The sequence below is a fragment of the Penicillium verhagenii genome (genome assembly GCF_028828195.1).
Source record: "Penicillium verhagenii strain IBT 33310 chromosome Unknown utg000012l_segment0_segment0, whole genome shotgun sequence".
Classification (NCBI taxonomy): Eukaryota; Fungi; Ascomycota; class Eurotiomycetes; order Eurotiales; family Aspergillaceae; genus Penicillium; species Penicillium verhagenii.
This window is the reverse complement of record NW_026643176.1, coordinates 1,287,921-1,312,254: the sequence shown is the minus strand read 5'-3', so window position 1 is coordinate 1,312,254 and position 24,334 is coordinate 1,287,921. Positions and strand designations below refer to the sequence as shown.

At 44.8% G+C, this 24,334-nt stretch overlaps 11 protein-coding genes across 11 annotated transcripts; 4 read left to right on the top strand and 7 right to left on the bottom strand.

The window, feature by feature from the left end:
• Window positions 1–1,318: 1,318 nt before the first annotated feature.
• On the bottom strand, window positions 1,319–4,980 carry N7466_011141 (DUF3723 domain-containing protein; the record flags this gene model as incomplete). The annotated part of the gene is made up of 3 exons (XM_057170530.1): window positions 1,319–4,291; window positions 4,342–4,627; window positions 4,862–4,980. The coding sequence occupies 3 exons, from the start codon at window positions 4,978–4,980 to the stop codon at window positions 1,319–1,321; spliced, it is 3,378 nt and encodes a 1,125-aa protein (XP_057016262.1).
• A 2,860-nt stretch (window positions 4,981–7,840) lies between these two features.
• Window positions 7,841–8,211, bottom strand: N7466_011140 (uncharacterized protein; the record flags this gene model as incomplete). Its single annotated transcript, XM_057170529.1, has 2 exons — window positions 7,841–7,870; window positions 7,915–8,211. 2 exons carry the CDS (start codon window positions 8,209–8,211, stop codon window positions 7,841–7,843), a joined length of 327 nt encoding a protein of 108 aa, XP_057016261.1.
• Window position 8,212: 1 nt separating this feature from the next.
• Window positions 8,213–8,697, bottom strand: N7466_011139 (NADPH oxidase family protein; the record flags this gene model as incomplete). Its single annotated transcript, XM_057170528.1, has 2 exons — window positions 8,213–8,337; window positions 8,394–8,697. 2 exons carry the CDS (start codon window positions 8,695–8,697, stop codon window positions 8,213–8,215), a joined length of 429 nt encoding a protein of 142 aa, XP_057016260.1.
• Window positions 8,698–9,135: 438 nt separating this feature from the next.
• Window positions 9,136–9,417, bottom strand: N7466_011138 (uncharacterized protein; the record flags this gene model as incomplete). The annotated part of the gene is made up of 1 exon (XM_057170527.1): window positions 9,136–9,417. One exon carries the CDS (start codon window positions 9,415–9,417, stop codon window positions 9,136–9,138), a length of 282 nt encoding a protein of 93 aa, XP_057016259.1.
• Window positions 9,418–11,036: 1,619 nt separating this feature from the next.
• Window positions 11,037–11,944, top strand: N7466_011137 (uncharacterized protein; the record flags this gene model as incomplete). The annotated part of the gene is made up of 3 exons (XM_057170526.1): window positions 11,037–11,082; window positions 11,146–11,489; window positions 11,546–11,944. 3 exons carry the CDS (start codon window positions 11,037–11,039, stop codon window positions 11,942–11,944), a joined length of 789 nt encoding a protein of 262 aa, XP_057016258.1.
• A 2,300-nt stretch (window positions 11,945–14,244) lies between these two features.
• N7466_011136 (uncharacterized protein) lies at window positions 14,245–14,680 on the top strand (the record flags this gene model as incomplete). The annotated part of the gene is made up of 2 exons (XM_057170525.1): window positions 14,245–14,256; window positions 14,303–14,680. 2 exons carry the CDS (start codon window positions 14,245–14,247, stop codon window positions 14,678–14,680), a joined length of 390 nt encoding a protein of 129 aa, XP_057016257.1.
• A 911-nt stretch (window positions 14,681–15,591) lies between these two features.
• On the bottom strand, window positions 15,592–15,903 carry N7466_011135 (uncharacterized protein; the record flags this gene model as incomplete). Its single annotated transcript, XM_057170524.1, has 1 exon — window positions 15,592–15,903. One exon carries the CDS (start codon window positions 15,901–15,903, stop codon window positions 15,592–15,594), a length of 312 nt encoding a protein of 103 aa, XP_057016256.1.
• Window positions 15,904–16,198: 295 nt separating this feature from the next.
• Window positions 16,199–16,950, bottom strand: N7466_011134 (uncharacterized protein; the record flags this gene model as incomplete). The annotated part of the gene is made up of 3 exons (XM_057170523.1): window positions 16,199–16,519; window positions 16,578–16,816; window positions 16,878–16,950. 3 exons carry the CDS (start codon window positions 16,948–16,950, stop codon window positions 16,199–16,201), a joined length of 633 nt encoding a protein of 210 aa, XP_057016255.1.
• Window positions 16,951–17,522: 572 nt separating this feature from the next.
• N7466_011133 (uncharacterized protein) lies at window positions 17,523–17,945 on the top strand (the record flags this gene model as incomplete). The annotated part of the gene is made up of 1 exon (XM_057170522.1): window positions 17,523–17,945. The coding sequence occupies one exon, from the start codon at window positions 17,523–17,525 to the stop codon at window positions 17,943–17,945; it is 423 nt and encodes a 140-aa protein (XP_057016254.1).
• A 2,309-nt stretch (window positions 17,946–20,254) lies between these two features.
• On the top strand, window positions 20,255–21,661 carry N7466_011132 (ankyrin repeat domain-containing protein; the record flags this gene model as incomplete). Its single annotated transcript, XM_057170521.1, has 1 exon — window positions 20,255–21,661. The coding sequence occupies one exon, from the start codon at window positions 20,255–20,257 to the stop codon at window positions 21,659–21,661; it is 1,407 nt and encodes a 468-aa protein (XP_057016253.1).
• Window positions 21,662–22,120: 459 nt separating this feature from the next.
• N7466_011131 (uncharacterized protein) lies at window positions 22,121–23,321 on the bottom strand (the record flags this gene model as incomplete). The annotated part of the gene is made up of 2 exons (XM_057170520.1): window positions 22,121–22,854; window positions 22,913–23,321. The coding sequence occupies 2 exons, from the start codon at window positions 23,319–23,321 to the stop codon at window positions 22,121–22,123; spliced, it is 1,143 nt and encodes a 380-aa protein (XP_057016252.1).
• Between the last annotated feature and the right edge of the window lie 1,013 nt (window positions 23,322–24,334).

Here is a 24,334-nt window from a genome sequence, read left to right as displayed (position 1 = left end):
GGCCAGTTGAAGCCACTTGCACCTGTGCTTTAAATTTCTAAACTTTTTTTTGTATATAAATGATTCTTTTCTGCTGTCGAGTTAGTCGATTACAAAATTCTACTTGTGCAAAGGCTTCTGTTATAGCAAAAAAGCATAAATGCTAGTAAGATTTTCAGCCTTCCCACATACGTATTGGGATTGACTATAGTGAATGAAATAAGAGTCACCAGTATTGGAAACGCACGTCGTATGTTTTACAACAGATCATCATGAAGATGAATTTCGTTCAATATGGCTAAAACGCCACTCATTTGGGGATTTTTCTTTGTAAAGACACCAACAGACCAAAATTGTTGGCGACACCGTATTGACGAAGCAATTATGGTACGAAAAGGTTGGGCTAACAAGCAGCAGCATTTAGAAAGTTGAAACTTTGTTCACAGTGTAACCAAATCGGACACACAATGATCGCCCACAAAACAAAAGCAAAATTTGGAAAGTGGCTCATGTACGTCAAGCATAGGATTTTATGAATTGGAAACTTCTACTACTAATTGTAAATTTCCCCTCTACTGTAACTCCCAGTTTGGCTATATGAAAACATCATGGAGCTTTTCCGGGACCACGAAGCCTAAGAATACGTGCGACTTCGAGCTCTGGGGGAGCACAAACCGAAGAACAAAAGCTGATTAGTTACTGCTATAAAGAAACTACAGTGTTTGCATAAAATTTCTTCAGATAGTCCCTTTATACCTAGAGAGATCAGTGGCTTATATGGATGGAAAGTCACCGACCCCTGACCGGGGTGGCCAAGTGGTCATACAAGACCTGTATTGCCTGTTCTGAAATTTCCCGAGGGATGGGTGGCCTATGTGGATGGAAAGACATCGACCCCTGACCGGGGTGGCCAAGTGGTCATATGAGACCTGTATTGCCCGTTATAAAGCTAGTAGTGACTGTGGTCTAGTGATCGACATCCATGTAAGCCAGAAATCAAGTGTAGTTTGTCTTTTGACGAATGGCTGCCAGAGAATGGCTGCAGCTTTAGGCAAAAAGACCTACAGCAGGTAACGTGGGGCAAAATACGTCTAGCTGTAGACGTAGGTCCACAGTGGACGTAAGTCTACGGCTTTACGTCTGCCTAGGCTGCCAATCCACCAACTGGTGTCCACAAAAGCTTGGAGACCAGAATGGTGATAAATCTACTAAATGATGTCTGCATAGGCTTGGAAGCATCTCATAGAACTCCGTCGCAGGGCTTTCTGACTCAAACCCTAGCCGGAGCCGTTTCCCCGGATGGTGTTTTTCGAGCGCCGGGCCTCATCGCCATTTTCTGTCAATTCCTCTGGTTCCGCTTAGCTGGCCGATCATCAGTTGCCCGATCATCACTCTCGTCTTCGAGCGATAGCGTGACCGGATTCATTGAATTTTTATTTGTCTCCATATTTTCCCTATAGATAGTGTTCGTAGATGGCTCGGTTGCTGCATTGAAGCACTGCTGCCGTTCAATTGCCATATCACCATCATTCTCGCCTTCCAGCGCTCGTGTGATCGAATTCATTGCCTCTTCATCGATAACCACATTGTCCCGGTCTGTCATGAAGAGGGTGTTCGCTCCATCCTCAATTGCCGCATCAAAGCACATCGCAGGAGGAACTTGGCGCAACATCTTGTCATAAAATGTTATGTTTCTCTTTCTCGCGTTTTTTGACGCCATCCGCTGGACAGAAGACGGATCGGATGGATCGACCATCATTCGATGAATCACGTGACTCCATTCACCGTACTTGTCACGTCCACGGAATATGATTTCCACCCCCGAGGGCTCCGTTGAAGACTTGTCCATATCTCCTTGTTCCCGACGCCCGTCTTGACCTCCTTGCAGCTTTTTGGGCCTGTCAACTCTTGCTGATTTGTGTGCATTGGGTTGGGTCGAAATACTTTTCGGCACAAGATTACCTTGCGACGAGAAGATGGGAGGACTATCGGTCACAGTTTCTTCGTGCGCAGCGTTCACCATGGGACGCCCCTGCGCTGAATCCTCTTCCGATACTGTCTCTGGGGTTTGTCGCTGCATATCCTCCCATGTAGCCACGTTTCCGATGCTGCTATTCCCATTGTCTGCGCTCTGGATTTCCGACGGAATTTCGAGTTCTATTCCCTCGGAGGTCAATGATTCTTCCGGCCGATATTGGTGGTCGAGTTTCGGTTTCTCTTGAGTCGCCAGGATAACAGATCTTGCTGATAACGATCCAGGAATCTGGGTTAAGTCGATAGTATCCGAAGAGACTGAGCGTCGTGTCGGACCACCAGCCATTTCGTCTTCCACTTCTGCCCCAGGCAATGAAGTATCCTCTTCATTCATTCTGGGCTGTGGTAATGCCTTTGCTTTGAGGAAATTGATTTGGGTGTGTCTTGTCGGTTGTAAAAGGTCGCTTATGTCCTGCACCAAAGTGTCTTGTGGCGAGGGCACTGGTGGCTCGATGTTTTGTTGATGAGACATAGCGCTAGAAGGCCCTTGAATAGAATTTGTCTTCCCACCCCCTTCCAGTCTTTTTAATGTGTTGAAAATTGCGGTCCTCGGAGAGAGCCCCTTCGTGCTTGCAGCGGATTCGTCCTCTGCTACCCTTGCATGTTCTTCCATATTGGTATCCTGTGGGGCTTGATCAATCCTCACTTCAGTCTCTCCTTGGAGTGGAGTTCCTTGCAGCTCCATTTCAACACAGTTGATTCCAATGATCGCCTCCTGGGACTCGCCTTCGACGTCGCTGGCCATTTCTAAGTCTGATTCGTGATGAACCAGCTCATCGACACTGATTGGTTCGCCAGAATTGGAAATTGAGTCGGAAAATAAGCTACATTCGCTCTCAATTGTCGGCCCAGAATGCTCCTCTAGATCTGTATGTTCGATCATTTCAACATCCATATAATCAATGACTGTCGAATCAACGTCCATCGAATCAGTGTCCATCGACTCAACGATATCAACTTCGATGCCCGGTGAGGATGGTTTCCACGATTCTCCGGAAAAAGGCCTCGATCCTTGTGTGACACTGGAGGATTGGGGTGTTCGTTGCGGTTGTTGCTGGTTTTTAAGCAACTCTTTTTGTCCCCTCTGCTGATGTTGCTCTCTGCCTGCATTGTCCAAGAGTTGTTGTTCCGAGATAGCATGCTGTTCGGTTCTTCCCTCAGCAAACCCATACTCGTTTCCTACTGGTTCGTATTCTGGTGAAACATTGCTTGGAACAAAAAGGGGAGACATTGCCAAATCTGGGCTTGGATAATCGCCCACGCTGTCCCCGTTATCCATAGCAGGTATTGGTAGCTTGCCGAAGAAAGTAAAGTAAACACTGCGCCTCACAAAAAGGGATGTCGCCTTTTTGACACTGGAGAGGGATTCACCATGGATTTGATCGATGAACAGAAACTGGCGATCTTGGAGTTGCTCTTTGGCTTGCGGGTGCCCGTAGCGAGACTCTTTCTTGGTTTCTCTTCCACCAGCATACTGGACTGGAGGTATATCATCAAGACGTGTTGCTCTCAAGAAGCACTCGGTGACTTTGAAGATCAAAGAATCAAACTCCTCCTCGTTGTAGCGATAGCGATCCGTTCGACGGGCCCGCAAAAGGGCATCTCTGGCGATCTGACGATCCGGCGACTGTTTGACAAGTTGTTCGATTTGTGGCGACTGAAAGCCAAGTGTTTTTGCGAGTACAGCCATGTCAAACAAGATCATAGGGTCCACAACCTCGCGATTGGACCTCGCCTTAGGGTCTTTCTTTTGAGTCATTTTGGATACACTTGGGTAATGGCGCATGGCATAGAGCCAAAGTTGTCTATAGCCAAGCTCCGCAGGATCACCCTGAGAAAGCGAATAATGTCGGAATCCGGTTTCGGAAGTTTGTATCAGGTACTGCCGGTTGGTGGCATCAAGAGCTGAAAAGGAAGCACGCAACGCACCTTTGATTGTAGGGAAAGATTTAGAGGGTGTTATAAGTCGCTTAATGCAATTGGCACATGATTCTAGATACCACAGATCTTTGAAAAATGTAAACAGGGAGGGAACTGTCCCCTCGCTCTTTTTGATTTCGTTCCATATGGATATCCTTTCCGATGAGGTGAATTCTGAAAAGACCTCGCCGCTGTGCAGGAGGCCCTTAACAGTAGTCCTATCTTTCAACGAAACCCCCGGGGCCAGAAGCTGCAGAGTTTCCACGGTATAGCGGTCAATTTTGAGCATCTTTTCACGATCATGTCTCACAAGTGAGGACCAGAACTGCAGTAGTTTGGTCAAAGCATGAACAATCTCCTGCGAGCAAAATCAGCAATTTTCATCTCCCTGGAGTCAGTTTGCCTTACCTCATCGCAATCAATGGCCAGAGCCTGTGGGAGTGAGCCAATTTGCATGCCATGAATCACCAAAGAAGGAATAACGAGTAAGGAATCAAAGGAGGCTCGCACAATTGGATTGGAATCCAACCCTCGGAGCCTTCTAGCTTTGTTATCCGAAAGGCGAGCCAGCCACCGATTTTCGAAGTGCGCATTTGCATCATTTCGATATTGTCGCACTTTACGGTAGATCTCGCCGTCACTTGGAACTTTCTCGTTAGAATACTCGTCGATGAGAGTAGTTTGAAGGTCGGAACTAATATCTTGGGGCTGTTAGAGCGGAAGTCGCGCCGCAGAGAAGCTCTCTGCTCAGAATCTCTAGCTTACCATCTAAATACAAATCAACAGTCCACCATTGATCGATAGGAGGTAAAGATTCTTCTCCAGCTTTCAATCGATGTTGACCATGTAGACACTTCACCTGACCAGGAGAAAAATGCAGGCGTGGGTAGCGACTTGGTTGTTCGGTCATTAAATCAGCGGGGCTTACCCGCGCGGCTCGTAGCGCCTCATGAAGATGAGGCCTTGACACAACAGCACTAACATGATTATAAACATCAACTCTCCGACACCCTTCTTTAATGAAGACTTCGCAAAGCCTTTCCACATTTTTCAAGTTCAAATCTTGTGATGTGGATGGGTGAGACGTTATTTGATTTATATCAATTTTCGCTGTTCCTTGGTATTTTTGAACCCTTTCAGAGATAAGCTGAAGCTCACTATCCGTGTAAATAGTATAATCCATGATGAATGATTAAGCGAGAGTTTCAACGTTAAAATGGGTCTCAGAGGCTAGCATGTATATTTATACTTCTCGATCAAAAGTCAACAGCTCCTGGATAAGCGATTTGATTGATGATGAAAAAATTGAGCCAATTCTCGAAATTACCTCTGTGTGGGTATAAATAGGTGTGGGATCTTCCGTATCTGCATTGCTGCCTACAAGTACATTCTTTCATGGATCAAATATGTTGGAAAGCGACAAGCACTGCACAGCGATTGACTTTCAAACTTTCAAAAAGCAATTCGAATCCTTGAAGATAGTAAACCCAACCCCTTCCCATGAAGACCAAAGACAGCTTGACAGAGCAGCTCATGCGACTCATAACTCGAACTTTAAAAAGAAGAATACTTTAGTTAAAGGCAAGCCATCAGGGAAGATTATCACGGGAGGCCAGAAGAGACTGGGTTTGCCCCAAGTGCTCGAGGAAAATGAAAGCCCTGGCTTCCTAATTACAAGAAATGAGTCACCTTGGGACACTTATCGCCGAACACTCCGGTGTCAAATTGCAGGCGAAGTGTTTATTGCAGCCCGTAGATCCCGTCCATCTCAGGTGGTAGCAATTCGGGAGTACACTGGAGGTAACGTTGAAAAAATGTTGCGATTGTATGGTCGCCTTGATCATAGCAATTTGTTATCTGCTCGAGAGTGCTTTGTAGATGGAGGCTCTATGTATGCCCTCGTTGATGATCTTCCGCTCAACTTAGAGCATCTTGTGGGGTGCCGACTTCTGTATCCCACAGAGGGAGAGTTGGCTTCCATGGTTTGGCAGGTATGTTGCACTTCGCTGTTCAGATCTTTGAAAATGCCAACCTTTGCAGATATTGGAGGGTTTATGTTACCTCTGCAATTTGAAATTAGAGCATAGGTCTTTGGGATGCCGAAGCATTCTTCTCGGTCTGGACGGTGTGATCAAAATAGGTAATACAAGATTTTGCCGCCGTCTTGATATTGGAGCTGAATGTTGATAGGTTGTTTGGAGGCGTGTGTAGGAGATTCCTCAAATCAGCTGCAAAGGTTGTATATTAAAGTTCTCGCATCTATCACCATGGAGCTCATGCAAAAGTATGCAAAGGATGATGACATAGTGGGAGTCGATGATTTGAATCGTTGGCCTGTCGATTCAAACGCGTTCGGGTTTCTCTCTGCACTTTCGACAACCGATTCTCTAGAGTCTTTGAAACTAGTAAGTGGGCCTGATATTTGATTTTAAATGAGCGCACACCTAAACCTACATCAGCAGGCACTTGTGCATAAGAAGCATCGATTGGTAGGCGAGTTGGTGCTTCTTGCTCGCTCGGTATTACTTTCCGCAAAAATGTTCCATTCCTATGAGAAATAGCTCTAGGGTATTATACCTAGAGGAACAGAGTGAAGAATGCTGTAGTAGTCCGGAAAGAGCCGGACAGAGCCGCACATATTTTAAAATATCATCAGATGCCGACCAAGCGTTTCTTGATAGAAGCTACCTGTGTATAAGGTGTAGTGACTCAATATGATATATCCCAGTCTTGACGTTGAATATAAAAATCCTGATCCAACAAGCGCCTCAAGATGCAGATATCACTATCGGTACTCTAACGAAGCTTAGCAGTCACTGTTGATGTCACAATTTAAATTTGTAGTGTCTTTTGTTATCCAAAAGATAAAACAGTCTTATCATAATTGATTGTTGGGGGTCTATACAAAGGATTAAGTTGATCTGCAAAGTTTGATATCAAAAATGTATATATTGCCTCACTTCATCCATTGAACTTAAACTGATAAGCTATATGTGTGCTTGAAATGGTAGTTTACGGAACCTTACGTACAGTTGTAAAGTTAATCAGCCTTTTCATATACCAGAGTCCAATTACATCATGCTAAGTTGTTGTCTATGTAGGTATGGTAATTGTCAGGAGAAGGTGTGGGTGACATGATCCTCTCCTGAACTCGCGTCCGAGTACAGTGCGAGATCTAGATCAGCAGATTAGGTAGTCTTTGGTCTGGGAAAGTGACAGCTTCTCTCTCCTGTCCTCCTTCCTTCCTTGTCTCCCCATCCCACTCGCTGAAAAGAACATTGAAATACTACATAGTTGTTTCTTCTTCTTCCCTTTTGTTTATCATTTTAAACCCATGTCGAAACAATGAATCATGTAATCAACATCAGCGTACCACATAAAATGCTGTGGGTGAGACTAGGGAATAGTAGATAGGTACATGTACGTGACATACAGTAAACTGCTTATGGAGAAGATGAGCAGTGGTAGTTACGATAGGGGTATCTTGGTTTGTCATCCGACGCCCCGTTTGAGACTTCGTCATCTCTCACCAGAACCGCGGTTCGAGGAAACGTAAGATTTGAATGAGGCTGCGACACCTTCCAGAGCGAGCCCCATTGGTCGATATATTACACTCATTTACGTGATCCGCAGTTGAGAGCTCCTTCATTATAAAATGCACCAAACTGAGGGCCGCTGTGGCTATTTACGCTTACCTTCCAGAATTTGAACCGCTGGATTTAAAAATACGGATATAATTCCCATATAGAATGGAACAATGCACGGCACTTAACAACCCTTCCAAATCAATGGGGGTATCAAAAAGTCTAAATTTTCTTTTCTTAGAATGTTTTGGACGTTGTCGAATGAAATGTGGACTGCGATTACCCAGAATGAAAATGATCGCTGTCCGCGACGCTAATACACCCTATATCTCTGTGGAGAACCGACTAGTAATCTGTGGGCTCACATGGGTTGATATTCACACTCAAAAAAGCTTACCTTTTGTTCAAGATGCCTGTGTGCTAGTTTCTTTAACTGGTCTCGCACGCCAGGGGATGCAGACACTAAAACACCGTCAGCGTCTATTCTATCAGGTGAGATCAGAAACGTGCCCATCATCAGAACTTTGCCTCGTTCTTCGTGAGTATTTTCTACTCTCTTGATGTTTCGTCCAGAAACTTCTATAGAGATGATCTCCGCATAATCAGGGCTACCATTGAAGACCGTCGCACGATGATGCTGGCCGAAAGGCTTTCCATGCTCAATGATCTGATCCGAACCGACGTAAAAAGACATTTCAAGTATCTGGCACAAGATCAGCGGACTGAAATTTCGACAAGAATGTGCTACCTACATAACCATTGTCCAAAATGTCATCACTCAATAAACTGTTGAGCAATGGCTCAGCAGCCACTGCAATATCTAGAAAATTTTAGCTCCTCATTGATTATAGATGTGAATTTGGACGGCAAACTCACCTAGTGTCTGGACCTGCCAAACGAAGTTTACCCGACGAACATGTGATGTACAGGTATTGTATCCGTAAAGAAGTTTTTTCAGATAAGATACGACCCCGGCTATGCCGAAATCGGTGGCAATCGCTAATACGCACTCGTATTGGTCTATACATTTGCTTATTCCATATGGCCCGCCAACAAACGCCGTCACAGACGCGTATCCATCAAGAGCTGCGCGGTGGCGAAGAGTCTCGGTCAGGCCTTTTTTTGATTGGACGAAAAGTTCCAAAACGTCCTGCTTCTCAGGAGACCAAGATGTGACCATGAATGGATGTATTTGGGTCCAAGAAAGCATACTTGCCGCAGGTATCCAAAGGCTTATGTATTGACCTGCCTTTATGCGCAGTGGCGTTGTAAGCGCAATTCTGATTTTCAAAGGTGTTCCCTCTTGGCCTTCTTGTGAAGACGATATTTGTAACTGATCGCATCTGACCGATGCACGAGAATATGGGCGGGAAAGGAAAATGCCGTTTCTTATGATAAAAAGTGAAACATCTGCAATAAAAGTAGTACATAGCACACCGAGAGGAATGTATAAGTACAATCTTGGGAATAAAGTGTCAGATGGCAGGTGGCGCCAAGTGGAGTATATGCACGCTGCGGCTAGTGCTTGATGAAGTCGAATAAACGGCTCATAGAGGACTCGTCGAAACACAGGCAAGGACAAGACTAGAAGCACCGCCGTTGATATGGATCCCTAAAGTCAATTAATATATGTTATTAACATGCTGTGTGGTGGGAGACTAACGATGAATGCGAAGAGGTTGCGTTTCTTGCTCAAGGTCCAACTGTTCTCTTCAACAATCATTGCCAGGAGGACGTGGAGGGCAAGGAGCATGCCAGTCATCCAGCCTGCAGCCTGATGCATCCGCTTGCAGCTCACCAAAGGGATTCCAAGAATATTTCCAAGGAATGCTAAATGGTGAGCCAAGAAGAGAAAGCCCATGTTGATCACCGCAAGAGTTCCAGCCCGGCTTCTGACCATGCCTGATGATTGTGACCTGAAGCAAATGAAAAAAATATTCGTTGCTGCATACACAAGGTACAATAAGACATTGGCCCGAGTGCAAGGAGAAACAAGCTTGTGACGATCCCATAAATACGGGTACGTGAGATGCTTTTTTATTATGAATGAAAAACCACGGAGAAAACTTATCAGGGGTGGAGTTATACTAATGAAGAAAAGTGCTGTTAAGATGCCTCCTACTGCAACAGCATAGAAGATGGTGAGATCCATTCTCTGTTTCTTTTTTGAGTGCGACAGGCTTTCCTGCCCGGACGGAAAGTCCATGTATATAAGTAAAGGTCATATGGCTTTTGCACAGTTGATGAAAAAAAGTTGCAATATCCTTTCAATTGCTCTCAAGGAAGAGCATTGGTCTATTTCTAAACTAATTTAAGCTGAAAAAGGCAGACTTGGGCTTTTCTTCTGTGCTTACGGTCTGGTTGGAATGTTAAAAGCGTTAATGCTACAGAAACACTTGGTGTTTGATAATGGAACCCTGTAAGGTGAGAAACCAATGCTAGGGCCAAATCACTTATAGAAAGACACTAGAGAAATCTGCTGCCTCCCCAAAGACATGATTTCGATCCATCCTGTATTACTTCGAACCCAAAATCTATTATGGAGTCTGGCCCAATATCTACTAGCCTATATCCAAATGGTGTGTCTTGGCTCAAGACTCTAGGAAAACCCTTTGCTTCCCAACAATGGAAATCAATATTGAGTTTGCCCAAAAAATATGGTAGCCTATTGACTCAAATTTGTCCAAAAGATGGTCGACAATTCAGCAAACTCTGTATGGCCAAAACCCGCCTCAAACCGTCAAGAAAACCCATTCATGCTTTCTATCGGCTTCATTTCTGAGGTATGAGTGAAACTCTCAAATTCAACAAGAACCATGGATGAATAAGAAGGATTGGTTATAGTTAAAACAGATTAGATGTATGTGACAAGCAGTAATCAAGGGTAAGAAAGAAGAATTCCTGGAGTCAGAGGTGACTGAGAGACGTCAATCCTAAGATCAGACGCTCGATATCTGCAGGAGCTGCGGTTTATGATATCAACTGGAATCCAAATAAACGAGGGGCTGGAGGTTTCACCAACGAAGTACACTCAAAGCCGATGATCAACAATATACTGACTAGCCACTTGATTGCATAAACAATTTCTGTTGGTATAGCTTACGTTTCTTAGTAAAAAGTAACTTCAAATTGTTTCAAATGCACATTTCAAGTTTATTTTCGCTGAAATTGTAGCAAGCAGAAATTGCTCCAAAAGTTACCATCAGATCCAGCAGTCTTGCAAAAAGAAATGCGCTGCGCTGATGGAAGGTCCATAGGCGGGATTTCTTGATTATTCAATGAAATATGGTCAATATCCAGCGCATATAATCTCAAAGTCATCAATTCGACAATTGATCATCCTAAGACTAAAAATCGATATACATGCCAGAGAGAGTTGAACTGTACCTGACGAGCAAGTTTGACCGCGGCTTTTAATTGGTCGCGCAGAGCCGATGGCTTGGGGGAAGGTATATATAGGTTGTCCGCAAGAATGGTACAGGCGTTCTTGTTCATTTGTACTCACTTCGGCAATTCAGCATGGTCCAAAAGGAACATAAGGTACAAAAAGTGCTGGTGCTTCACGGTATGTCATCCCACTTTGCCTTTACGAACTATCGTCGATTCCAGAATTGATTGAAGACAATAGGACACGGACAGTCCGAAGATATCATCTGGCCAAAGATCCGACATGTGAGAAATATCTTTCGCATGCTGTCCGATGAAATCGACTTCGAGTTTGAGTGTCTATCTGGAGTCCTACCAGCATATCCTGATCAGAGCGATACTGGCCAGCAGAGGGTGTGGGGACACGGGGAGCCTGAAAAGGACCGTATCAAAGGCCTTGAGGAATCAATTGCGCATATCTTGGATACTCTGGACACGCATGGACCTTTCTGCGGTGTCCTCGGATTTTCCTCCGGTGCCGCTATGTCTGCGATTCTCGTATCCCTACTGGAGAAACGGAAAGCCGTTTGTGGCATTCCTTGGAAAGTAGGCCAACCATTTCCCATTTTGTAACATAAGGCCATTTTGGTTGACTAGCCTAGCAGACGCGTCACCCGCCATTACTGTTTGCAATATGCCTGAGCGGCTTTATGCTCGAGAATAGCTGCTACCAGGCGATATACGACCCCAAGATCAGCACGCCAGTCTTTCACGCAATCGGTATATGGGACGCCACTGTTTCGCCAGCACAAACAATACGGCTGGCACGCCAGTGCACGTTTCCGACGATATTTGAATTTGAAGGTGGCCATTACGTACCCCAGGCCAAGGAATACGCAGAGCTTAAGAGATCGCTTTTGGTTTTTCTACAGGATATACCTGAATTCTCTCTACGCATTGAGTATTCAAAATCGCCAGTCAGTGCAGTCAGCGAGAGCACTCTGAAACCAATTACTACAGTGAAGAGCAAAAGCCGAGAGGGGATGTTGAGATGGCTCTGAGCGAGTGGTGAGGAAAACTAATCAGTAATGGCTCAATTCCAAAATTTCTTCCGCCTTTTGATTGTACGTCCGTTGTCAGACGCGAAAGTGAGAGAATTCATACAATAATGATCAAAAAATTATTACCAAGCATTTTACATACAGGAAGTGGTAGTAGTAGCTGTAGTAGTTTTCATCTACACTGAACCCTGGCAAAGCAATATGCAATATACGACAACTCTAAATCCAAATATGTGATTTCCAATGAAGGTATAATCGTACTGAGCACCTTCAAGACACTACGAGATATTTTTGACATAAAGATCTTGCTCAAAACTAGAGCCAGAACCTATTTAGTGCAGGATATACATTTGAAATAATTGAGTGATTGGTGGGTTACAGTCGATAGCAAAAATGGCTTCTACCCTTCTGAACGCTTTTCTCTTCTCGAGCCCTACTGCCAAGGCCTTAGCGCGGAGCCTTATTTACTGGACCGCAACAACTTGAGGGCCACCGTAAAGTACGTCTTATCTAATACCATGGCTATCAACGTTTCACCGCCCAATATTCAGCAATGGATCCAACCTTACGGGGGAAGATACAATTTCATACATCGTGCAATCTTCAACGGTCGTCAAATTACTACCGGGTAATCAATTAAAATTCTGCGCTAAATTTTGGCAGTGGGGCCCAAGAAAATGATTACGATAAGAAGTGTAGAAGCCGTTTTCGCTATCGACTGTACATGGAATAGGATGGCTACGGCATACTCTACAAACAGCAAAGATGCAGCAGAGATGAATGCCCTTGAATATTGAGTCTTGCGCTGTGTTGACTGATTCGACAGAATTTCGTATGCGAAGCCAGAGACAGGATAGGATTCGTCGAGTTCGAAGGTTATGCCGCCGAAGTGTGGAGACAGGATTGGCTTCGAACATTACTTCCCTCTAGGAATCACCATATCTGCTCAAGCTTGTATTTCATCTGCCTCCATGCATTTTGAGTACAAAAACAAAACAAACAGACAATTCGTTAACGCCCGGCGGCTGAACTAAAATTTTCACCATCACGAGTCTACTATACATGCCCATATATTTACGCTATGTTTCTTGAAAGCCAATACATAAAACCTTGTAGGATATGAGATTTTCAGCAAGCAGTGTCGTAGCGGGTAGGAAGTGCTCTAGGGACTCTCTTGCTTGCCCACAATTACATTGGTCCGTCTCTGCTGCAATAATTCGATTGTAATATCCGTTGAGTCTTGCCATACCCGTCCGGGCTTGGGCCAGTACACTCTGTTCCTTCCACAATGATCAGTCATAAAGCTGTCGGGTGTGTTTGCCTGGGAGTGCCGCCTCCAATCGTTTTGCGTGCATTCCTACCGTCCCTAGTAGGTCATGATTGGGGACTGCTTGGGAACGTGCAATATTCAGTGTTATCAACTTCATCCTCGGCACAAGTTCTTGTAGGAGAGCATGTTCTTGTCTCGCAGCTCTGGCGTGTTATTTAGCCAGACCTAACAGCTTGTTTCCTTTGCTAGTGGGAATCCAGAGGAATTTGATCCAGTTTCCGTTTTTCTCATCAAATTGTAAATCTGATAAATGAACTCCTGGTCAGACTGTTGTCGAGGGCTCCTTAGCGTGAGAACAGGAGCTTTGTTGTTTGTGAGCAACGTGATCCTGTAATTTTTCAATCCCATTTTGAGTACTGTATCACAAATAGAGATTTGTGAGGGGTCAGTGTAGATGAAATCTACTATTACTGCTGTATCACGAGTGATTCGCTCCGTGGTTAAGACAGTGGTCAACAAAATTCATTATTTTCTCAAATTTAGATCAAAGTAATGCCGGGCCAATACAGGAGGAAAACGCTGCTCTAATATTTTGATCTTCTAAAAACCTTCCTGCCGTGTTGTGGGTGATGAGAAATTCTCAAATAAACCTGATCACCAAGCAGCCAGATTTTTAAGGCTTTATCTTGCAAAACTCTGCGGTCCAATCTCTAACTCTTGAGATATATTTTCAGCTCATACTTAACCACCAATTGCTCAACATTTTAAGCGTTTGATGAGTTTTCGATGTTTATTAGCATTTATCCGCGGAGCCCATTGAACAAGAGTGGACAAGATGAGTTGATCACAGTGTTAACAAATCACTATGGCAGTTTTATCATTGTGCGTAAGCGAAGAAGCAGCTGATGATAAATAAGAAGGCTCCCCATAAGTAGACTCTCCCATCAACATGTCTCTCTCAAGCCATCCAGAGAATCCACCCATCGACATTACGTGTCGCGAAAATAGATTTCTTGCAGAAGTCACAAAGATGGATCAGACGGTACGATCACCGTATTGCCATATGGCTCCGGCTAACAGGATTACAGGAAATCCTGCACACGATCTCAACGCTAAATGGCCACTGGGTTCGGGCGGAGCGCCGTGTAGCCAAGTATCAGCAGGAACTGGCAACGGTACGACAATCGCTCGCACAGACCAACAGTGAGATGGAGGAGATTGTGAAAGTGGCAGAGATTCTTTACGAGACGAATCGAAGAATGGGCGCTGTGATGGACTATCTCCTTGAACAGGAGGCTCTCAAGGAGAGCGGCGAAGAGCCCAAATCCTTCGACGCCATGTTCGGCTGGGTGGTGGCACAAGTCGAACAGTCATCCAACGCTGAAGCTAAAGACGGAGCTGTCGCTGCTGGGGAAGCCGCGGCTGGAGCCAGTAGACTGGTGGCAATGAGCAATGCAAGCATGTGAAAGTAGATACCGTTATAAGCGCATGGAATATAACATCTGACTCTTGATCGTGTTAAGACGAATCAGGCTTATTTAAGAGACTTTGTCGAAACTTCACACATTGGATCAGCCCATGCTATAAGGAGTCGACAATCAAGAGCCAAGAAGGCGCAATTGAGCTTAGTACACCGGCGAGGTGGTTTATTGCGATTCTGATAAACCCCGATGCTCCGGAATGCATATTTGAAAGACAAGTAGAGACAATCATATCTAACCGCTTGCTGGCCTCCTGCTTCCCTTTGATTCTACAAAGCATGGAGGATGGTGGAACTACCCCTTGTAGCTTTGTTCACCCCTTTAATTCTGAGAAACCCCCTGGAAAGCCATTAAATGGTGGTTGTAGTCTTTGCGCGAGGTGGGAGCTTGTTGTGGTTGTCACCGTGCTTAGGAAGATTATGAAAAAGAAAGCCCACAAAAGTCAATCTCTACTCTCTCAGAGGGCGTTTTACGGCGTGCCTCTAAAAAGAAATCCTCATAAAACTCATCGTGTTCAATCTGCTAATGATGCACTAAGGACCAGCCAGAAACGAAAAGGAGCCAGGAGCGACTTTTTAGCATTGGGAGTACATTCCATGCACATATTTTGCCATCCCAAACGGAGAAAGGGTAGCAGAGTATGCTATTAGCAAAAAAGGAAATGGTTTCTGAAACAGTCGCAGCCGAAAAAGTGACATCTCATTTTTTCTGTCTAGTTTGAACCTCCATATTTCGATGTCTCCGGCATTCTTTCCCCTAATGACCTTCTGTCGGCTTATCCGGGTAAGAGAATTTTATCCAAAGATAGAGTGGCCCTGAGAAGAGTATCGGGGCGGCCTTCAGTGATTATGATCAAATGAAATCCCAGGAAGACTTTGTTGGTCCTCTTTCATGTTTCATGTTGAATGATTGCTCGTAGTTGGCCGCCAATGGGGACGGTGACAGAAGCGATGCTCAACAGCTTGTCGAGTGGGAACGTGTTCTTTGCATCGTTGGCACAACAAAAGCCCCACAATACTTTTCTTGATGATGGTCGACGAAGAGAGATGCAAGAGATGTAGCTCTGTACTGGCTAGATAGCGAAGTTCTTTCGTAGTCTCGTCCTCACACCGACGTCCATCCCAAGTCGCGATACAGCGCGGCTGCAGTAGAGGTTCTCCGAGTGTAGCCAACGGCGTTAACTCAGAGCTGGGGGTGGGCGGACGCATGATGAATGTTTATTTCTCTAGATGGAAAGCCAGCGGTAAAGCTTGCGGCTTCTATAGAGTCAAATATATACAACCGCATAGGCTCCTCCCGCGGGAGGGCGCTGATTTGGCCCCACAGCATATCAATTGACCCTACTATATCGTGCTCAAAGTCCTAGTCGGCGTTCCTCTGAAAGATTGAAATCCCAAATAAGGCGGTCATCGTTACAGGTCGCCGTGGATCATTGTTAGTTCATCCTCTGGTGTCAACTCAAATTCATCATGAAGGCTGACATTGATCTATGTTGCACAATACCTAAGCTACGTCAATCTTTGCCTCCGCTCGCGGAAAGACATCTTTCTCGATGGACAGGCAGCCCTGCAGGATCTTCACGGCTTCAAGGATGCTGCCCCTTGCCTGATGCAAGTCTTCTTTTAGTTGGCTGATTGAGGACCGACAATCCTTGACCTCCTCTTCAAAAGCGTCCAGCCTGACTTGCCCCTCTTGATTTCTTTTCACAAGTTCCTCGGAGCAAAGCTGGGAATGTTCCAGTTCAACGGTCAATCTCCGGTTTTCATCTTCCAATCGCCGTATGGTCACTGTGAACGATTCAGACTCAGTATTGGAGATCTTGAACTATCATTGTCAGATGCTTTTTTTAATAGAATCATTTTTTGATCACAGGGTCACGTACCTCTGTCGCCGAATCGGTATGATGGTTCTGACCGACTGTCCGGATAATCTCTGGTGCTACAGCTTCGATCGATTGACCCAGCCCATCCATGATATCCTGATAAAAGCCGACTGTGCCGCTCGCCAAATTTCTGGTCAGTAGGTGCTGCTTAGATGCCGATGCAGACCATGCATAGCCGTCTTGAATGGAAGGCTGTAGGCGAACCCTGCCAGGGGGAACCATTAGGCCCAGTCGTTCGTCTGAGTACAAGGTGATCAGCATGACTGTCGAATCTTCGTGAATTTCACAATAGGGACGTACAGATGTGGGCTACCAGAGCCTCACGGCATTCTTTCCTTCGCTGAGCGCGCCTTTCGTTGCTCGTTAAGCCCATCCGAACGTTAGCTCAGTGTTCCAGCCATGCTGCAGGACAAGCGAAAAGCTCTCCATATATACCTCAAATAAAGCAAATAATAAATTTTGCGCTAGAAAATAGAGCAAGTTGATAGCATTTACTGATGCATTTTGGTTTAACCCTAGGGCTTCGATTATTGCGACCTGAAAGCAATTCTGTCAAATAATTGAGCATATTTTTCTGTTGTAAGCATTAACATAAGTTGGAGTTGAGCTCCGGCGGGTGTGACCGCCCATCAAATGGCCCAGTGTTTATTGCAAATCCATGATTTGATCGTTTCTCTGATAGTAGAAGTGAGTTTGTCATTGCAAGACGTTCGCAAATATTTCAAAAGCCTGAATCCTGAGGACACCTAGCCTTAAAAGCACCTTAAATTTCACACCTAGTCAATGTCTAGCCAGCCTTCTGTAGGTCCCATCACTTTCCTCTATTTCAGATTGCACCAAAGCAAAGAGCCATAATATAGGAAAGAACATCATCATCTAAGATAAATAGTCTTCATGATCCGGTCTATCGCTCTCGTCTACTTATTAACATTTTTACAATCGCGAATGGCGCAACTGTCCCGTAAGCGAAGACATCAGATCGACAGTGCTGTCGAGAGACACCCCCTTCGGAAGCATATGTCCGACACACGATTGGAGTTCACCATGGGGGTAGCCGCCAGCAGCTCGCAGCCACCAAGGCGCACCAAAACGAGCACCCGGATCAAGTCTTCTGACAAGTCACGCCGGGTCCATCTACGGCTGGTGCAGCCGGACCGGAACCAAGATGTTGCAGAAACTGCATGGTGGACAGATTCCAAGCTCGGGATCATAGCCCGCCCCCGGGTGGTGCACCCCCGGTTGGTGTCAGATCACGGACCAGTCGCGGTCGTAGAATTGAAGGATCGTGATGCGTGGCTGAAGTGCTTGCGACCCAGGGGTAGACCGCCAGCAGCCTTGATGCACGATGTTGGGCAGGACAAAGTGTAGGGTAAATCTCAAGGATGAAAATGTTACCCGCGAAACAGCTCAGTCGGCATGTATTTCTCGTTCTTGTTATTCTAATTGGAGTTGACAAATTGATGAGTGTCTTGGTGAAAGCTGGCACGGACTATTCGAGGCATTTAAGCCCTTTTTCATATGTAGCTTAATTCGAAATTGGCCTTGACGCCTTCCACGAAAAGATTCCATAACCCTAAGCCAAGACATACCATTCCTGTTGAGGCTAGTGGATCTGAGTCGGGTTCAACATCGTTAATCCAAGTAGTATAGCCACATCCGTCATCGTCCTAGCGTAGATTTCGAGATTTTTTCTTTCTGGCAAACATGAAACTCGATTTTGAATTGAACTTCATATTGTTGCAGCACATTGTGCCTCTGGCGTATCTTGTATAAAGGTAACTGAGAGTCTAGGCTTGATCTTGCCATTGCAGTTCTTTGTGGCAATTTAATCTAGGCCGTTAGTGACAGAGAACGACAGAGGGTGACAAAGTCCACTAATCCTTGTTTCTTTTGACTTCAAGGATAGAGAGAAGGGATAGATGACGAGGTGAACAGTTTTTACTATCGGAGCAACTGGTACATACAGTGGCGCCTGATTTCTCCTTCCATGCTAGGATCATTGAGATATTTTCTTTAACCCTGATCACATGATCAATGGGGTTACTAAAATAATAACGGGCCTGTTCCGCAGATGAAATGTACCGCGCGAAACATTTCAATTTACCAGATACTGGTCCAGTCTTGAAGCCATATCTCTTCAAGGCTTCTTAACTACAGACATAAATACAATCATTTGTCGTAGATTCATCTGAAATGTTCCCTCGTCCAACTACAACAACAATGGGGTTTCCGAATCTACAACCTATCTTACAAAGCCTTCTAGATTCAGGTAGATACTCAGCCCTGACGATATCATGCGAAGGACAGAAATTTCAGGTACACCGTGCGATAGTCTGTTCCCAGTCATCGTTTTTTGACGCTGCAGTCAAAGGGGGATTTAAAGTGAATGCGACCGTTTTCCGCCATGATTGGTGCATGTGGCTAATTTCTTGACAAGGAAGCTACTCTATCGCATATTGATCTGCCAGATGATGAGCCAGGAACAATTCAACGAATTTTCTCTTTTCTTTACCTTCAAGACTACGAGGACGCAGATGGCTCTCACTTCAATGATCGAAAGTGCGCTTCAGGTGATGATATGGAGGCTCATGCAACTCTGTGGAACAAGCTCAGAGTGTTCATGGCGGCCGACAAATTTGACATTTCGCATCTAAAAGTACTTGCGAGGTCCCGCATTATAGAAAGGATCGATAAAAACGCAAAGATATGTCCATTGATTGTGCAAGACATCCGGACGACCATTCCGCCTCATGAGACCCAGCTTCGAGACGCCATAATCAAATCAATCTCATGCGACGTCCAAGAGTTCCTCGCTCATGATGAAAGCATGGCGATTATGACGGATGTTCCGGATATCACTATTGCGGTGCTAAGGAAAATTGTCGAGGAGAATTCTTCACTCAAACTTCAACGGCAGAGGAGACGCGGGATAGCGCCATTTTAAAGTGACCGGTGCATTACTGAATTAGAAATTGATTGGGTCGAGTGGTAGGGACTTTGATTTGTACGTTTACCATTGCTAAAAACAATAACGGGGCCCTCAAAAGCTGTCACTTTAAATGATGATCAATGATCATTGAACTCTACCATTCCTGCTGAGATATAATTTAATGTCCCAGCTTTGGCGGACCGGACTTCCTATGAGGGAAGAACGCAGTCAACAATAGCGTTGTGGTTCTGGTTGAGATGATCACATATGGACTTGTCGGAATCTTACATAATATGTTTTCGAAATCTGTTTTACAGTTGATTTCAGATATCATTGTAGAAACAGCTCTCTCGGCACTTTTGGCCTTGATTTACTGCTTCGGCAATGACATCGAAAGATTTGGGCTCTTCACAGTCATTATTGCAATCTGCTTCCTCCCTAACGACCCTACTTTTAATTTCCCAGGACCCACTGCCAAGGCTTTAGCGCAGGTCAGTCATTGATCGGGCTATACCAGGATTCAAGGGATTCACTATGATCCCAGGAGCCCACAGACTCCCAGGAACAAGCCATTGCCCTTGGTTTATTGAAACCTGCAGAATTCAGACATCTGCCCGACTTATAATTGACGTACTAGCGCATACATAAACTGCTGCACACTGAAATTTACAAATGCATAATCCATGCAATGTCACTCTTGTTACTTCCTTTAGAAATTTTGCTGTTGACTGGGAGTTTCCTGGACAAAATGAGCATAATAAATATGTGCCTTGTATGTTCTACGTTTAAGAACATATTCTCAGAGGTGAACATTCAGCATCTGCTCAAAGAAGAACCCACTATATACCGCGCAGTGCAGTGCCGACGAAGAGATATGCTGCATTTGTTGCTAGCTAAGTTCAATGCCAATCCCGATGCTAAGTGGGATGGATCTACTCCTCTCATGCTTGCAGTGGAAATGCGGGATCTGAAGACTGTCAACCTGCTCCTTACGCATGGGGCCGATGTCGAATTCCACAACATTTATGGCGAGACTGCTTTGTCCATCGCAATCGAGCAAGGTAGCGAGCAAATCATCGAGCGACTTCTCAAATGTTCAGATATCAACGTCAATGGACCAGGGCCAATGGTTCGCACTCCGCTGCTAGTAGCATTGGACTACCATCAATTTCATATTTTCCAAGTCCTGATCAATGACACTCGGCTACAAATCAACATGTTTATCGAAGAGAGCGACAACCCAGGTCGGACGATACTTCATTGGGCGGTGCGACAACGTGAAAGTTTTGCAGTTCGAATGCTCTTGGACAAGCCTCATCTTGATATCAACTTGCGAGATTTGCGGGGAGACAATGCGTTACTTCTAAATGTGAAAGAGCATAAAAGAGGTGATAACACAAGGCTGCAAATTGCCGATTATCTGATGAGGCATTCTGATATCGACATAAATTTCCAAGACAGAGAGGGGCGTTCTGCTCTCTGGCATGCAGTAAGCTCTGATTGTCAAAAGATGGTTCTGGCCATTTTGGAACACGAAGAAACCGATATCAATTTGAACGACCACGAAGGAATTACTCCTCTCACAAGAGCTGTAGAGTATGGTAATTTGGATATTGTGAGAATACTTCTTCAGCAACCTGGATGCCTTCGCTCTTCTTCGTCAGTAAGCCCTCTACTCTGGTCAGCATGTCGAGCTGGGCACTATTCGATGGTGGACTATTTGCTCAAGCAAAGATCTATCGATATGAATCAACCTGGCCCCAACGGCACTTCGCCACTTCAGGCCGCACTCAGTATGAGAAAGACAATTATTGCTCATCTACTGCTTGACCAAAAACACAAGATTAGGATCAATCATCAAGACCGGAGTGGCCTTACTGCACTTATGCAGGCGGCTGGCGGGGGCTATGATGGCATTGTTAAGCGCATGCTCCAAGATTTCGATGTTGATGTGAATGCAATTGATCATTCCAGGAAGACAGCATTGTGCTATGCTATACATGGCAGCTATGGCAAGACTGTTCGAATGTTGACTAGATGCATGGAAGATACCACAAGAAAGGAGCCAGATATAGAATGTGACCGTGGTTCGCTCATCAGCCTTCTCCCTCGAAGGTCCAGCCGCTTGAAAGAGATGCGTCATATGAGTACTTAATTAGCCCAATTTTACGCAGCAAAACAGTTCTTATGATCTCTTTACTTGGGAAGGTTATATATAATTTTCTGGTATACCGCGCCGGTAGAATGCCGTCAATCATATGTAAGTGCCTTGCTCAACACAGCAATATTCAAGATCGGCCTCCATCATTTGCGCAGGCAAGTTGTATCTAGAAGGTGGGGTCGACGCAAGGTAATCAAATTCAATTTTAGAAATTACTGTTAAGCCCAATAAGATATCTAAAGGCAGTAGAACTAGATCACCTTTAGACAGGCGGCAAGGCCTAAGATAGTTTCTCTGTGAAAAACATGGAAGCCAATTTCGACTTTAGCTGTACACACACACACACACAATTTATTAAGTTAACGCCTGGCGGCCAAGCCGAAAGAGCAACTGTCTCTGATCTACTATTCATTTCTGTCCACTATATGTAGTTCCCTGGTGAAGTTCAGGCCTTTAGGTTGTGAGGTCCACCCCGGGGAACTCGTCTTCTGATTCGTACAAATCCAGCTTTATAGAAGACAACTTTCCTTTTCCTTTCTCATCATGTGTTTCATTTGACTTCAAATTTCGAACGACGCCTTCTAGCTGTTCACCGATATCTTTCTGATTTTGTTGGTCGTCGCGACTCATAGATTCAATTGCATCTTTTTCACACATATCTAATTCGGCTCGCTTTTCTTGGATTTCCTTGAATTGTGTGCTTAGTCTCCGTTCTAAGAGGTCTTTTTTGCACTTGATCTCTTCAATTGCGCATTTTAGCTCTCTTCGAAGTACAGATACCTTTTCTGAACGAAAAACATCATCCAAAGTTTCAAGAAAAAGCTGCGCGTTTTCGGCAAGTCGTTCGACACCATTTGCAGTCTTTCGAAGCCGGTGGACTGCTGAGTGTCTTAATTCACGAACATGGCCAAACAATTCGTTGATTGGTTTATTTATACCGTCGGACGGCTGTGGAGGATGTTGGGAAAGTAGCTTGGTCCATTCGGTCAGTTCTACTGCCTCGGCGCAGTCCCAGCCGTTTATTGCCAAGAGGTGAGGAAAATGTTGCTGAGCGAACTCAAAACAACTCTCTTCGAGCAATTGTTGTATCGTGGTTGTGATAAGATGTTGACATCGATACTGCGTGTAAACTGGATAAAGCGACGGAATAGCTTTATTGATACCTCGATATCGCACCGGGTGAAATTCTGTTGGAGTAAATGTACTGTCTCTAGGTCTTGATTCCTATTCATGGAGCATACCTACTATCTAATTCCCTATACCCCTCATCGTCTGATTTTGCCTCAGAAACGATGTGGATATCTCTTGAGACTTCCCTTTCGGTGATTTCTTTTACCGCACTTGCTTCAACTTTCGCCGCTTCTGCTTCCGAAACTTCTCTTTCGGCGCTTTGATTTGGTGATACGTCAAACAATTCCGGGAATCGTATCTTGGCTTTCAAAGTATCGTCAAAAACTTGATCCTCAAGCAACTTTTTGGCGACGTTGCTGGTCCGCTTGATAGTGTATTCTCGCAGAATACCTGCGAGGGAGGGCTTATTTTCTTGAATTAAGCTCCTAATAACTTTTGGTTTTCGGACGTGGGAATAGGAGCCACGGAAGATATGCTGGCATGCTAGATAAACCAGCCTCTCATCAGGATCGTCTTGCCCCATCGTTTGAATATTTGATACCGCTGAATTTTCTCCTGCCATTGTAAAGGCTTCTCAGAACGGCTTTCGACACAATAATTCACGAATGTTATGAACAGAAATTTCTGATATATCTTCTGAATCAACGGGAGCTGGCAAATCGCTCACCCTTTTACTCGAGATAATACACGGCTCGGCTTTCTGACTTCGTCATCGATGACATCATCATTTTCATGCTCAACGCGCCCACGAGGCACATCACGGTGATGGCTTACAAAAATTCGTCTATCTTGTCTGAGTACTTTCAAAGTCAAACTGTATGCTAGAATAAGGGCTGGGTTTGTTAAGAGTATATTCATCTTTCCTAGATCCCCCCTTCCTAGCTTCGTCTTGCGAGCCTTCGTAGCTTTGACCTGGAATTTTCATAGCCTTCTGCCGTCGACCGTACTTCCCAAATTTCGACAACAAAGTTTGAAACTCCTCGGTATCTTAGGTCCTTGGTGTCTTAGGGTGGTTCTCATCCAGTTTCGACTTGCCTGCCTCCGTAACCTAAACTTTAATATAGGGTCAAGGGGAAACCTAGGTCATAGTGGTGCTATGTACTTAATGCCGAGTCCATTACAGTACTGCTACATTAATATAACGGGTATATTATAGTAAATACCGCACAGTTTGCCCAAGCTATAAAGCGTGGATGTAAAATTGATTATTATATGTCGGACCTATATCCCGGGAATCAAATGAAAGGAGTCCCTAGTAAAGCTGATTTCAAAAACCGTTGTATATGAACGACCCGAATGCGAAAACTTCAGATTTGTGAATAGGGCATTGGCAAATAAGCGAAAAAATGGAGTTTGGGGGTGCAGCCCACGGATTCTTATCCCTCTACTGTGAAATTGATAGCATCTTTAGTCTGGTCATACTCTGTTTGAATAGATCAACATGATTTGCATAAAAAATAGCCGACAGCTAGAATATTCAACCGATTCATACTACAACGTAATTTAAGGGTCAGGGTGAATCTAGATCCATGATAT